General features: G+C 36.3%; 1 protein-coding gene across 1 annotated transcript in view; it reads right to left on the bottom strand.

The window, feature by feature from the left end:
• The window catches only part of ARID2 (AT-rich interaction domain 2), a 190,439-nt gene that overhangs the window by 54,472 nt on the left and 122,970 nt on the right, over window positions 1-12,997 (bottom strand). Inside the window, exons 12-15 of the mRNA XM_028829418.2 lie at window positions 7,222-7,303; window positions 5,205-5,339; window positions 4,400-4,596; window positions 1,277-4,140 (exon numbers count right to left, since the gene is read on the bottom strand). Coding sequence (XP_028685251.1) covers window positions 1,277-4,140; window positions 4,400-4,596; window positions 5,205-5,339; window positions 7,222-7,303 — 3,278 coding nt within the window. The remainder of the gene's footprint in view (window positions 1-1,276; window positions 4,141-4,399; window positions 4,597-5,204; window positions 5,340-7,221; window positions 7,304-12,997) is intronic.

Raw genomic sequence — 12,997 nt, 5'->3', positions numbered from 1 at the left:
CTCACCTGACGCTCACCTCTGGCTGTATGGCCAAGTTACTAATGGGCCATGGACTGGTACCTGTCCGTGGCCCAGGGATTGGAGACCCCTATCCTAAAGAATATACAACTTAGTCACTCGAAATTAGATCTAGACAATACAAATATATAAATTAAAATCTCATTATTCCCCAGAGCAGCACTGTCCAACTTTATCCTTTTTTTTTTTCTGAAATTTACTTTAAGAAGGCAACTTCATTCATTCATATGAAGAAAGATGCATATTAGTAGAATAACTGTTCTGAAGCAAGGGGCTCTTCCTTTTGTTTTTGTACTTTCCATTTGGCTATTGCCCACATGTAGATTTGGTACTAATGCCAACAACAGCCATATATCTGCTGTCACTGCCATAACCATACAGAAGAAGCCCAAGCCAGAACCGTGTCAGCAGAGTTGGCAGTAGTCATGGAAGGTTCTGGCTATGCAGGAATTAGGAAAAACTGAGTGAAAGAGAAGTGATCCAGGAAATAGGTGGCGACGACTGTTAAGAGAATCCATGATTTCAGTGGAAAGAGCATTAAGAGATTGTCCTTAAAATCTTCATAATCTGATTGGATCCTCAATTTAGTAGTGCTGATTTTAGAAAATACTTGTATTTATTAAGGCATGCAGAGATGTAATATTGGCATTAAAAAGGCAATAGCAGGAATATGACAGTAAAGCAAAGGAGTAAGAAACAGAAAAGAATATCAGAATATCTGAAACAAATTGAAATTACAATAAATAATACTTTTTAACACTAAAGGAGATTGATGCAATACATAAATACAAAAAGAATACGACTGATAAAGTTATTACAAGATTCATCCTTATTACAAAAGTACTGTTAAAGAGGCAACAAAAACACACTCAGGTCAAAATCAAATACAGAAATCCCCATTTAGAATACTCTTAGAACCCCCATTCCCCCAACCCTTGTGCAGTAAACTCAAAAAGGAGATTAAGATACATTTTTTTAAATTCTCCAAAAGATGTTAGATTAGCAACTGCTTCTCTACTTTGGGCCTACAAAATTATTATTTTGGATCTATAACAAAATTGAAAGATTCTTTAAATCATGTGCTAAAATTGAAAACTAATATTACAAAACCAGAGAAAAAGAACAGGACAGGTTGGATACAAGTGAGCTGATACAGTAACTTTTCAAGATGAGACATGGAAAACAGTGCATTTCCCTCTAAAATCATATTTACAGATCACAAATTTTATAAGAGAAATGTGATCATAGAATAACTTACCTGCGGGACCACATTCTGTACATATGTTGGTGGATGCTGTTGCTTTTGCTGAACAGCACTTTCTATTGCTACTTTAGCTACAGTGCTTGGATCTGCTCCTGCTGGCACAGCAACCATTGTTGCACTGCAGCCAGCATTGTTGGGGTCACTGATTGTAACAATTCTAACTCCTACTTTATTTGGAATTCCTGTGACTGTTTCCCTATCATTATCCTCTGCTGGCCTCTTTACAGTTTTGCATTCTGCTGTGCCATTTGTAGACCGAACGTCAGATGATAGGGCAGGAGAATGGGACACTTTTGATCCTGAGTCGGGAACCGCTATGATTTGATGTCCCTGTATAACAGAGGTTGTAGAATGTGGTGAGACAACTACACTTGGGCGTTGCTGAGGCACATCTGAATTCAAACTTGAAGCTAGAGGTCCATTAAGCAAATCAGTACCACTAAATTGCTGTGTTGCCACATTTGAAGCCTCCTGTATACTGCTCACAGATGATGAACCACCCAAAGTTAATACAGGTCCATTAGAAATTCTTTCTAGTTGATCACCTTTGGCAGTATCTTGCTGAGTGATATCTAAAGTCCCTTGTGGTTCCATTGGAGATATCTCACCATTTCCTACATGATTGGAAGTTTTATGATTTGGAATGTTTTTGCTTAAATGAGAACCATCTCCTTTATCAAAATCACAGATTCCATTAACTAGCGGTTTTTTCAAATCACTTTTCATATCTTGCATGTCTATTTGTTCTGAGTTCTGTTTTCCAGATGCTCCATTCTCACCTAATTCCAATGATGGCCCATTACTGATTAGTGAGCACTGATTAGTCTCACTTTGAATTTTCCCTGAGTTTGAAGGAGGTAGACTTGAGTCACTGTACTTTCTCCCATTTAAAAGACTTCCCACCTGCATTTCATTTTCCTTTGTATCCCCGTTGCTGGTGTTTGTGGCTCCTCGTCGGCAGGACGGATTCTCCATGACTTCAATTTTACGTTCATGAACATGTAAACCTGTTGCTTCCTTTGCTTCCTCCTCCTTTTGGCAAATTATTTTATCACCTTTGAATGGGGGAGTAGCAGTCGTACATGATGATTGTCCAGCAGGAGATGCTTGAGTGGCTGGAAGCGTTTGTACTGGAAGTCCAACTCCTGTCTGCGTTCCACTCATGGTGATTCCTGCTGGAGCAATGAGCTGAGTTGTATTTCCCTGACTCACAGTTGCAGTTGCAAAACTCGTATTTGGCACAACTGTTATGGTTACCTGGTTGCCAGAAGTCCCTTGGAAAATGGTTGCTGGGCTATTTGAGATCAGTGGGCCTGGCAATATTTGTAAGTTCGAAATGGGCACAGTTTGTACTCCCCCTGTGGGTGGCATTGCACTTGGGACCAACTGAACATTTTGCTGCCCAACCAATAGCTGCTGAGCTGGAGTTTGCCCCTGCACTCCAAAACCTGCGGCTTGGTTACTGGCCACCTGATAGACCACCTGAGGGCTAGGAGCTCTTGCATTATTAGGGGGAGGAATCTGTGGAGCTGGGAGAATAAGCTTACCACCTGGTGTTGAAGGACCACGTTTTGGAAGCAGAAGCTGTTTAATCAGACTTGACTCACCAGAAGCAGGCTGACCAACTCCTGCATTCGACTGCTGAGGTTGAACTTGCATCTGTACTTGTTGGGGCTGCTGAACTTGTACTTGTACCTGCTGTGGTGGTGGTGCTGGTGAATGTTGCTGCTGTTGCTGCCTTTTCACAGATAACATTTGACTGACAGTAGGAGGTGGTCCCTGTGATTGAGGGGTAGAAGATGACGACATGGCAGTAGGGACTTGGTTATTAGCAGCTGGGACAGGTGATGGTGAAGAAGATGGAGTTATGTTAGGTTGTCCAGTTAGCTGAACTGTCTGACCAGCTGGAAGAGCTGCTGGATTAGCAAGAACAATTTGGTGAATGGCTGGTGCATAAGTTTGACCTTGTTGAGCTGGCTGGCTTACAATCACTACACTTTGTTGGGTTGGCTGCTGTGGTTGTTGAATAGGCTGCTGTACCACTGTTGATGAAACTTGCTGAGAAGGGAGAGGTTTTGGTGCAATGTTCTGAAATCCTACCCTTGAGGGTTGTGGACTTGGGACCCCAGCAATAGTAACCATTTGTCCTGTGGCTACCTGAAAATTCTGTACTGAAGTTGCTGAGACAATATTGGATGCAGAAGTTGTTACATACTGTGGGGGTGCTATGATAACAGTATCTTGTGACTGGCTACCAGCTGATGTCTGTTGAGATGAAGTTTGCACAGGTTGGGGTGATGTGGTGATTAACTGTTGACCCTGTGAAACTGTAGAAGTACATGCTGGTATGTTCTGTACTCTGCCAAATATATGACTCTGTGGGACAGCTTGTTGAATTACTGTAACAGGAGTGCCTGAAGGGATCTGTCCTGGTACCACTGTGTGTAATGGAGACTGTTGTGGAATTACAGATGGATGGTGAAGCAATGTCTGAGAATTCACAACTGTAACAGGTTGTGGCCCTGTACTATGATTCTGAACAACAGAACTCTGTGGAGGTCCTCCTCCAACAGCAATACTAACAGGAACTCCTGTCTGGGGTATGGAATTCTGGATAACTGTAGCCTTAACAACTTCACAAGGAATTGGAGCTTTATTTTGAATGACAGTCACTGGAGCATTCTGTTGCTGGTGGGTATGAACTGAAGGATTTGGTGGAATTCTTGAAACAGTTTGTGCCACAGTATGAACACCTTGTACAGGAAAAGACATTTGTGTTGCAGTCAAATTTGAAGATTGGTTGGTAACAGGAGTCCTCTGAAAATGGTTTCCTATGGTTTGTGATCCATGAGGGATTCCTGAAAATATGAAGAAAACGTCAAAATTCCAAATGAAATGACTGAAAGCCCCAAGTAGGAATTATTTTACTTAAGAGAAAATAGTTTTAAGAAATTAACATTTAACAATTTTGAATCATATCAATATGATAATAGACCAAGGAAGAAAATGCTACTGGAGAATTAAAAGTTATACATTTAGAAACATAGAATATACATTTTCCATTCAGTTTTATTATTAATTCAGTAATACTTTAAAAAATACAATAAAAATTAACACCTGCAGGTGAAGGAGCGGGAGATACATCAGGAACAGAATCAACACGAACAACAGAAGTAGAAACTGGTTGCTGCTGATAGTACATCTGAATGGGAAGTGGTATAGCCCTCCGTTTTACTCCTACTACATGAATATGTGCCTGCCCATTGTTACTGGAATCCTCCACTCTCTTCACTGTATGATTTGGAAAGACAGTTCTGTAAAGTACATACATAATTAGTAAGTTTTGATAACTATCACATTGACTTCTAACACTATGTTTATATGAACAACAGGAGTATGTTTACTGTCACTTATGTATGAACAGTATGACACATAAGTATATTCTGCAAGGATGGAAAGCAAATAAATATAAAAGATTAATCCTCCCATTTAAAAAGTCATTATTTATTAACAATGTCACCAGGTTTTAAATAATTCCACCCACATATAACTAATAAAAGATACCTATTTTTATGAACTTTACAAAATATCAAAAAGTCTTTGTATTTGAAGATAATATTATATACTATTATTCAAGATTAAAAAGACATAGTCATCATGTCTTTAACATGTAAAAGTAGGTAGGAAAAAGAAAGTAAACTTAATTTCTTTGATAAATCTCTTAATGTTCCAACACAAACACCAGGTGTGATTTCTGAAACTGCTTTTTATTTAAACCTCCACCACACTATAACCTATCCATATGAAATTTCTAGTAGTAGAAATATTTAAAACTAGATAAGATATTTGGTATTTTCTTCAAAGAGCAAGAGATATTGTAAGTAACGTAAATGGACTTCATTTAAAGAACTACGGATCCTACCTAAGACATTTATAAAATCCAGTTGATGTTAGGATTCCACCACGAGCTAATTTACTGCAAGTTGAGAGGTATTCAGAATACATTTCTGCTCGAGAAACAGAACAATCTGGATTTACTTCAAAATGAGCATTTAGCCTAAAAGAGGAGACAAATTAAGCATTATACAATATACTCTAGGAAAGTCCATATTTAAATATACTAAAGCCATGTGGAGGCAATGTGTTAAAACTAATAATTATACCTACTAATCAAATTTCACTGACTCATATGTTAGTAGCAAAAATATATGCTAAATTTTAGATCAAGAGATTAACATACTTATTTTAGTAATAAAAATGTCACTGACAACAAATATAAAAACTATGTTCACAACCCAGTGAGAGCAGAGTTGGTCTGCTGACAACAAATGTTCTGTAAGAAATAGTTTTATTGAGTGAATATCTATTCAGGATCCTGTCTTGTAATAATCACAATATAAAATAAGTTCCCAATTATGTGCTATTTGCATTGTAGCTGAAGAAAACTGGGGGAAACTGAACTAAGATTAAACTTTTCTTGGCTCTTGGATCAAATTCCTTCAGAAAAAACTTAGCCAAGCTTTTCAGCTACTTCCTAAAACAATGACACTTTCCATGCTGCATACTCCCATTTCCCCATTTCAAAACAGTTTTAATTTGTAATCCATTAACAACTAATTCAAACTTCATTTGTCTTTTTCTTAAAATGACCTTTACCTATAAATTGGGATTGGAGCCTAATTACCCTGATAGGCTCTTTCCATAACTCACTATGTATAATAGGCCAAACTTAGCTTTTTCTGAAAAACTAAATCAAACAGTAATTATGATTTTTAAAAAAACTGTAAAATGATTCTCTTCCCCTTCTCCAAGAACTAGCAGAAATGTGCAACTGAGATTTGTAAGACCAAATCTATGCTTAACACACACACATTTTATAGTGGTTATGGTGTGTATTTTTTCCAACTTTCATAATCCTGTCTGTACTGAAATTTCAAAAAGACTAAATATAAAAACTTCATTTTGGTTGCAATGTAGAAGACAAACATTTCAAAATATTACTGGAAAAGATTCAAGGGGCCAATGTGTAAAACTATAGAAGGTGAGGCAAAAGCAAACAATTAGAGATATTTAAAACCATAAACCTGATTTAAGCAAAGTAGAAAAGTCTAGAGAAAACTGTCATAGGAACAAAGATATGTATTGAATGCACCAAAAATATGGAACAAAGAGTGACACGAGCATGAAATGGGAGACAAATAATGTTAGTGAATGGCAGAAAAGTGATCAAGAAATGTTTAAAGTGATATATCACTGGAAAGTGATTGTGTACTTCAATCTGTTAATCTCCTAAAGAATTTAAGTCGAACTTCATACTAATGTTGAGGCAACTATCCGTAAGTGAAATTTTTAAAACTCTACATTTGCTTTTTTTCAGAAAGTGGCGGACATATGACTACACAATCTTTTCAAGGAAATTATTATTGTCAAGCTGTTTATTTCTGTTCTATCATTTGATTACTGTCCCTTTACTAGTCACACGCCCAAAAAAATTATTAATGAATAAGTTTTGTTTTAGATGGAAGAGAAGAGACATTTTAAAACACCTGGTTTTATTTTCTTAAGGTCAGTCCAATTCAGTTTTAACAAAATGTTAATTTTAGAAGAACAAATTTTATAACCTGACAAACTGTACTTTCTACAAAGTGAAAGATAACTTTTTAACACAAATTTTACTCTGAAAAAAGTTAAATGGTGTAATTTAATGAAATTCTAGTCATACGATTTTAATTCTGAAAATTCTGATGAATATTTTTCTTTCAAATTATTCCAATATACAAGGGGATTTTAAAGTGTTCTTTCTTTGTGTAAAGGATATTCTACTCTAACTAAAAAGGAATACAGAATAAAATATTCTCGATGTCTGAAGCATACATTTCCTCTTTTTCTTTGCTTTACTCTTCCCAAGGATAAATCCTTAATAGAAATAAACCACTTACCACTGACAAGCAAACTTCTCACTATCTATTTCCACTATTCCTGGAGGTGGAGCAACATGCTGCGCTACAACTGCTCTGGAAGCTAAAGAAAAAAATACATTAGCTACATCATTTCTTAAAACTTAGTCACTATATGCCATACTTATTTTATGGATGTTGAACCCATTAATACTCACAATGAATACCTTTTTAAAAGGTGTATAAACATATGAAAGTATACACATTTGAGAACAAACCTAATATATAATGGAGAACATATCATACCAGGCACTGTCTTAGAGGATTCATATGAACTATTTTGTTTAACCTCACAATCATTCGAATAATAACAATTAATATGGATGATTTAGTTAACATAACATCTATTATTCCCATGGGCAAGACACTGAACTAAATACTTTACAATGTCTGCTTACTCAATTCTTCTGTGAGGTAGGTACAGAAAAGAAAACTGAGACTCAAAGTGATTCAAAAAACTGGCTCAGGGTCATACAGTTCAACACATAAGTTGAGCATCTTTCAGTTTAGCTATGGAAGCAGAATGCAGCAGAAATTATAGCTTCACTCCCTAATTTAAAAGATTAATAACTGTAAGTGGCACATATAAAATTTTTGGAATACAGTGAACAAAAGCTGAACTAATTTAAAGTCTCATATTCAAAAAAGGATTTCCATAATTTTTCTGGGGAGGAAAAAAAGAAGATATCTGTTGTAATAATAAATCTGAATTATACTTTTTTCCTGAAAGAGGCAACCTGGTTGTATACAAATTTACTAGCTATTAATCTTAAGACACATACTTTCTAAAGTTTCATTTATGACGTATTTTAAAAGTTTCAAGGTCAATGAATAAGTGAGTAAATCACCTATTATTTTCTAACATGTTGAAGAGATTTGTAGAAAAATGATGTATGTTATCTCTTCTTCTCCACTATGTTATACAAAGGAACTAATGAAAACATGAAAAATATAAAGTAAAAGTCGTATTATAAATTATAAGTCTGAATCATATATTTGTAAATTAATTATCCTTTTTTCACTATTCATTAGCATTACTTTGCAGGTTTTTAGAAAAACTGTTATGTGACATGGCAATGTAGTTTTCAAACACACAGATTATACACAATTTTTTTCAGATGATATTTTAGCAAAGCTGCTCAGAACCCTCAAACAGAACAAACACATTTTAAAATTATTGGAACTAGGCAAGCTCCATAGCACAGCCAAATCTGTGAATAATCTGAGGCAATCATAACCTTTGATGAATGCCCCATGCTTTGAAGTAATAGCTAATTGTAGCCACTTAATAAACATATACTGTGTATAAATCCATTTATATTTACATTATTTATTTAAATCTTTTAAGTCTAAGTTTAATTATCCCTATTTCACAGATCAGAAAACTAAAGCTCAGAGATTAAGTTCAGCCAGGAACACATGGTGGAGATAGTAGAGCTGGGTATACTTGAAAGGACTTCCTTTAAAAGTGTTAGATTTGAATCCAGGTCTGTCACATTTCAGAGGCCATACTATTATATGCTCCTTGAGATAATGCAACAGTTAGAACAAAAATAATTTTTCCTGTTGGCCATCCTAGCTTATCTTTTCTTCTCCTTCTAACTCGACGATATTAATACCGAAAATACTTTCTAGGGTCTGAAACTATGTAGAAATCTTCCCTTTATCATCTCTACTATGAAAGAGCATACCCTACTCAGACTGAAATTTCCTGAATGAATTAGCAATCAATTTCATGAAACACTAGAAATTACATTAAAATCATGAGAAGCCTTTATAAACAATGTAGAAGGAAGAATAAAATCACAAATGGGAATTTAAACTGGAAACATAATTACTATAAAAAGTAGCTACAAACTGAGAAGCACTGCCCTCAGGATACCTGAAGACATTCCAAATGAAGGTGCATATACTTTGAATCAATTTGCAGATACTCAGCTTTCTTATGTATTCTTCCTAAAACTGCTTTGCATAAGAGTATCACCTCCTCTTTGATAATTGTTTTTCTCTCATTTTGGAATCAAATGACTTAATTCTCACCCATCTTTGATAGCCCTGCAGGATTATGCATTATGGTTAAATGCATAAATCTAGAGCTAAAGAATTCCATCACTCACTAGCTAGCTGTGTAACTATGAGCAAAATAACTCTGTCTATACAATGGAGGAAAGTAACCGTACATTAACCTCATATGTTGCTATAAGGATTAGATTATGTGCAAGTCACTTAAAATAATGCCTAGCACAAAATAAGCACTATATAAACGCTAGCTACTATTATTATTGTTATAGCATAACAACATGTGGAACACTAAAGAGAGAATTCAAAACATTAGTGTCCATGAAGCCTCTTAACCAAGGTATTATTGGTATAGCTTCCTGTCAATACCAGTATTTTACATATTACAGTTAAGGGCAAAGTTGGGCATTAGAAATTCAGTATTCTGGCCCTTTGATTTGTTCTAAATTCAGAAACATTGTAGAGTAATGATAATTTTGCTTAATGCCCTTGCCTCCTCAACTACTGTCAAAGAATGCACTACTTCTTAGGCAGAATCCTGTGTAAACAAAGTACAGAAAATATTTTAAAGAAATATCAAAGGTGGATCAGGCATGGTGGCTCATGCCTGTAATTCCAGCACTTTGGGAGGCTGAAGTGGGTGAACTGCTTGATCCCAGGAGTTTGAGACTGCCTGGGCAACACAGTGAAACCCCATTCCTTCCAAAAAATACAAAAATTAGCCAGACTTGGTGGCATGTACTTGTAGTCCCAACTACTCAGGAGCCTGAGGTAGGGGGATTGATTGAGCTCCCGGGGTCAAGGCTGCAGTGACTGCACTCCAGTCTGGGTGACAGAGTGAGACCCTTTCTCAAACAAAGAAGTAGGGGGAGGGGAGGGGAGGGAACGGGAGGGGAGGGGAGGGGAGGGGAGGGGAGGGGAGGGGAGAGGAGAGGAGAGGAGAGGAGAGGAGAGGAGAGGAGAGGAGAGGAGAGGAGAGGAGAGGAGGAGAGGAGAGGAAAGAAAGAGTATGGAAGGTGGTGGTTTATTTCATTCAGATTACAAACTCATGGCAAATTCAACTGTTAAAATTCTGAAGGAAAGAAGGTGTCATATTAACATACTAACATACTTTCTTGAATTTAAAAACAAAGTTGGACTTTTTCTAAGTAACAAAAAGAGTCTAAGCAAGAGACTTCTGTTAATAAAAACTATCTTTACTAGGTTACGTGGCAGACATTTTCTGAAAAATCAACTTAAATGTGCAGTGTCAAGGTTTTCACAAAAATATATGTGAAGTATACGACAAAAAGCACCTAAACATCAAATACATTGTACTGGTCTTGAAATGAACAATATTTCAGTTTTCCTAACCCAGTAATCCTAAAAATACAGTCCCTGGACTGCAGCATCAGCATCTCATGGGAACTTGATAAAAATGAAAATTCTGTGACCAGCCTGGGCAACATGGTGAAATCTCATCTCTATAAAAAGAAATACAAAAATTAGCTGGGTGTGGTGGTGGCCACCTGTAGTCCCAGTTACTCAGGAGGCTTAACTGGGAAGATAGCCTTGAGCCCAGGTGGTAGAAGTTGCAGTGAGCTGAGAGAGCACCACTGCACTCCAGCCTGGACAACAGAGTGAGATGCTGTCTTTAAAAAAAAAAAAGAAAGAAAGAAAAAAAAAATCTCAGGTTCCACCTGATCCAGAAACTCAGGGAATGTAGCTCAGATATCTTTAGTAAGTCTATCAGATGATTCTGATACAACCTAAGGTTTGAGAACCACTGTGTTAAACTTCTTGAATTTATCAGTTTACACAAGATGCCTAAAACAGTAGCAAGTATAATTTATAGTCATAGTTTGTTAATATCTTTTTGATATATTTTCCAGAAACTTAAAAAAAAGGCCTTTAATGACTGACCAACAAATATTCTTGCAGAGAGGTACCTGCTAATTCTTTGATTTCAACAAAACAAAGGAGAACTCAAGTTTTCGGATGATTGTAAAAAATAGGTTTAATACTTTTTGACAATTCTGAAGTTCAAGGAACTGTAAATTCTATCTTCATCTATTTAATGATGCAAACTAGATTTTTCAATTTACATCTATAAAAAGGGAACAGGAATACTACTGATGCTAACTCCAGTTTCATTCTAGCAGTAAATAAGTCATTAAGAGATATACTGAATTAATAGCATCCAGAGAATTAGAGGGGAGAGTCCTATTCATCTTATTAAGAGATACATTTCAAGTACATTTTTGATTAATAATTTTTTTTTCTTTTTGAGACGGAGTCTCGGTCTGTTGCCAAGCTGGAGTGCAGTAGTACAATCTCGGCTCACTGCAACCTCCATCTCCCGGGTTCAAGCGATTCTCCTGCCTCAGCCTACTGGGTAGCTGGGACTACAGGCGTGCACCATCATGCCCAGCTAATTTTTATATTTTTAGTAGAGAAGGGGTTTCATCATGTTGGCCAGGATGGTCTCAATCTCTTGACCTCATGATCGGCCCGCCTTGGCCTCCCAAACTGCTGGGATTACAGGCATGAGCCACTGAGTATTTACTATTTGATGTACCATTTATTACTAAAACCTGTAATGATAAAGTATACGTATGTGCATTATATGTGTGTGTGTCTGTGTGTGTGTGTGTGTGTGTGTATATATATATATATATTTTTTTTTTTTTTTTGAGATAGGGTCTTGCTCTATTGCCTAAGGTGGATGCAGTGACACATTCATAGCTCACTACAGCCTTTAACTTCCTGGGCCCAAGCTGGGACTACAGGTGTGCATCACCATGCTCTGCTAATTTTTTTCCTGATTTTGTAGAGATGGAATCTCACTATGTTGCCAGGCTGGTCTCAAACTCCTGGCCTCCAGTGATCCTTCTGCCTCAGCCTCCCAAAGTGCTGGGATTACAGGCGTAAGCCACAGTGCCTGGCCAAATGAAATTTTAAAAATGTAGAGCTTTATAGAATAACAAGGAATTGAAAAACTTTAAAAATGTGTATTTTGTAGCTAAAAAGTTGATAGGGTGATGAATAAAAAAGAATCTCAAACATAAAATGTATTATATTAGGATAAAACTCTGAGGATATTGGAATACGAGTTCAAGGTAAAAGAGGATATTATAAAATTTCTGATGTTAAAGAGTTTGTGTATTTTAAAAAATGAATGATGGTATCAAGATTCCACTGGATACAAAAAGCACTGTAATTACTTTCTTTTAAAAATGTAGTTTAATATACATCAAGACAATACATACTTTGCAACTATTTAAATTATGATACAGATTTAGATGTTAACCTAAAAATGGGTAAAAGGTTATAAAAGTTTTCAGAGGGATTGAGGGAAGTGAGTAAAAAGTTTAAAGATGGTAATTCCATAAAAAAGCAGCATTAAACTATGTAGGCAACAGCTAAACCACAAAGGATAACCAATCAAACAATTTAAAGTTGTCATTCAGGGACAGCACAAGTAATATAGTGCTCTTCAGCTGAAAATAAACTCTTTTCAATCCCCAGCGGTCTAGTCCCATCTCTATGAATGAATTACTACATAAATGAATAAGCCACAAATTCCCAATGTTTAAATTCATTCATTTGCCAAATGAGGACCAAATTTTAGGTTGGGAAGTAGGTTCATTTGTTGAGGTCAAAAGAACTGTGAAGGTCACAGGCTAACCACGCAGCAAAAAATAATTTTCATCAAATCACCCCTGAGTATTCACTGACATTTTATCAATTTCCTTAACAC

The sequence above is a fragment of the Macaca mulatta genome, chromosome 11 (assembly GCF_049350105.2).
Source record: "Macaca mulatta isolate MMU2019108-1 chromosome 11, T2T-MMU8v2.0, whole genome shotgun sequence".
Classification (NCBI taxonomy): Eukaryota; Metazoa; Chordata; class Mammalia; order Primates; family Cercopithecidae; genus Macaca; species Macaca mulatta.
The sequence above is the reverse complement of the archived record's forward strand: the minus strand, read 5'-3'. Positions and strand labels throughout refer to the sequence as shown.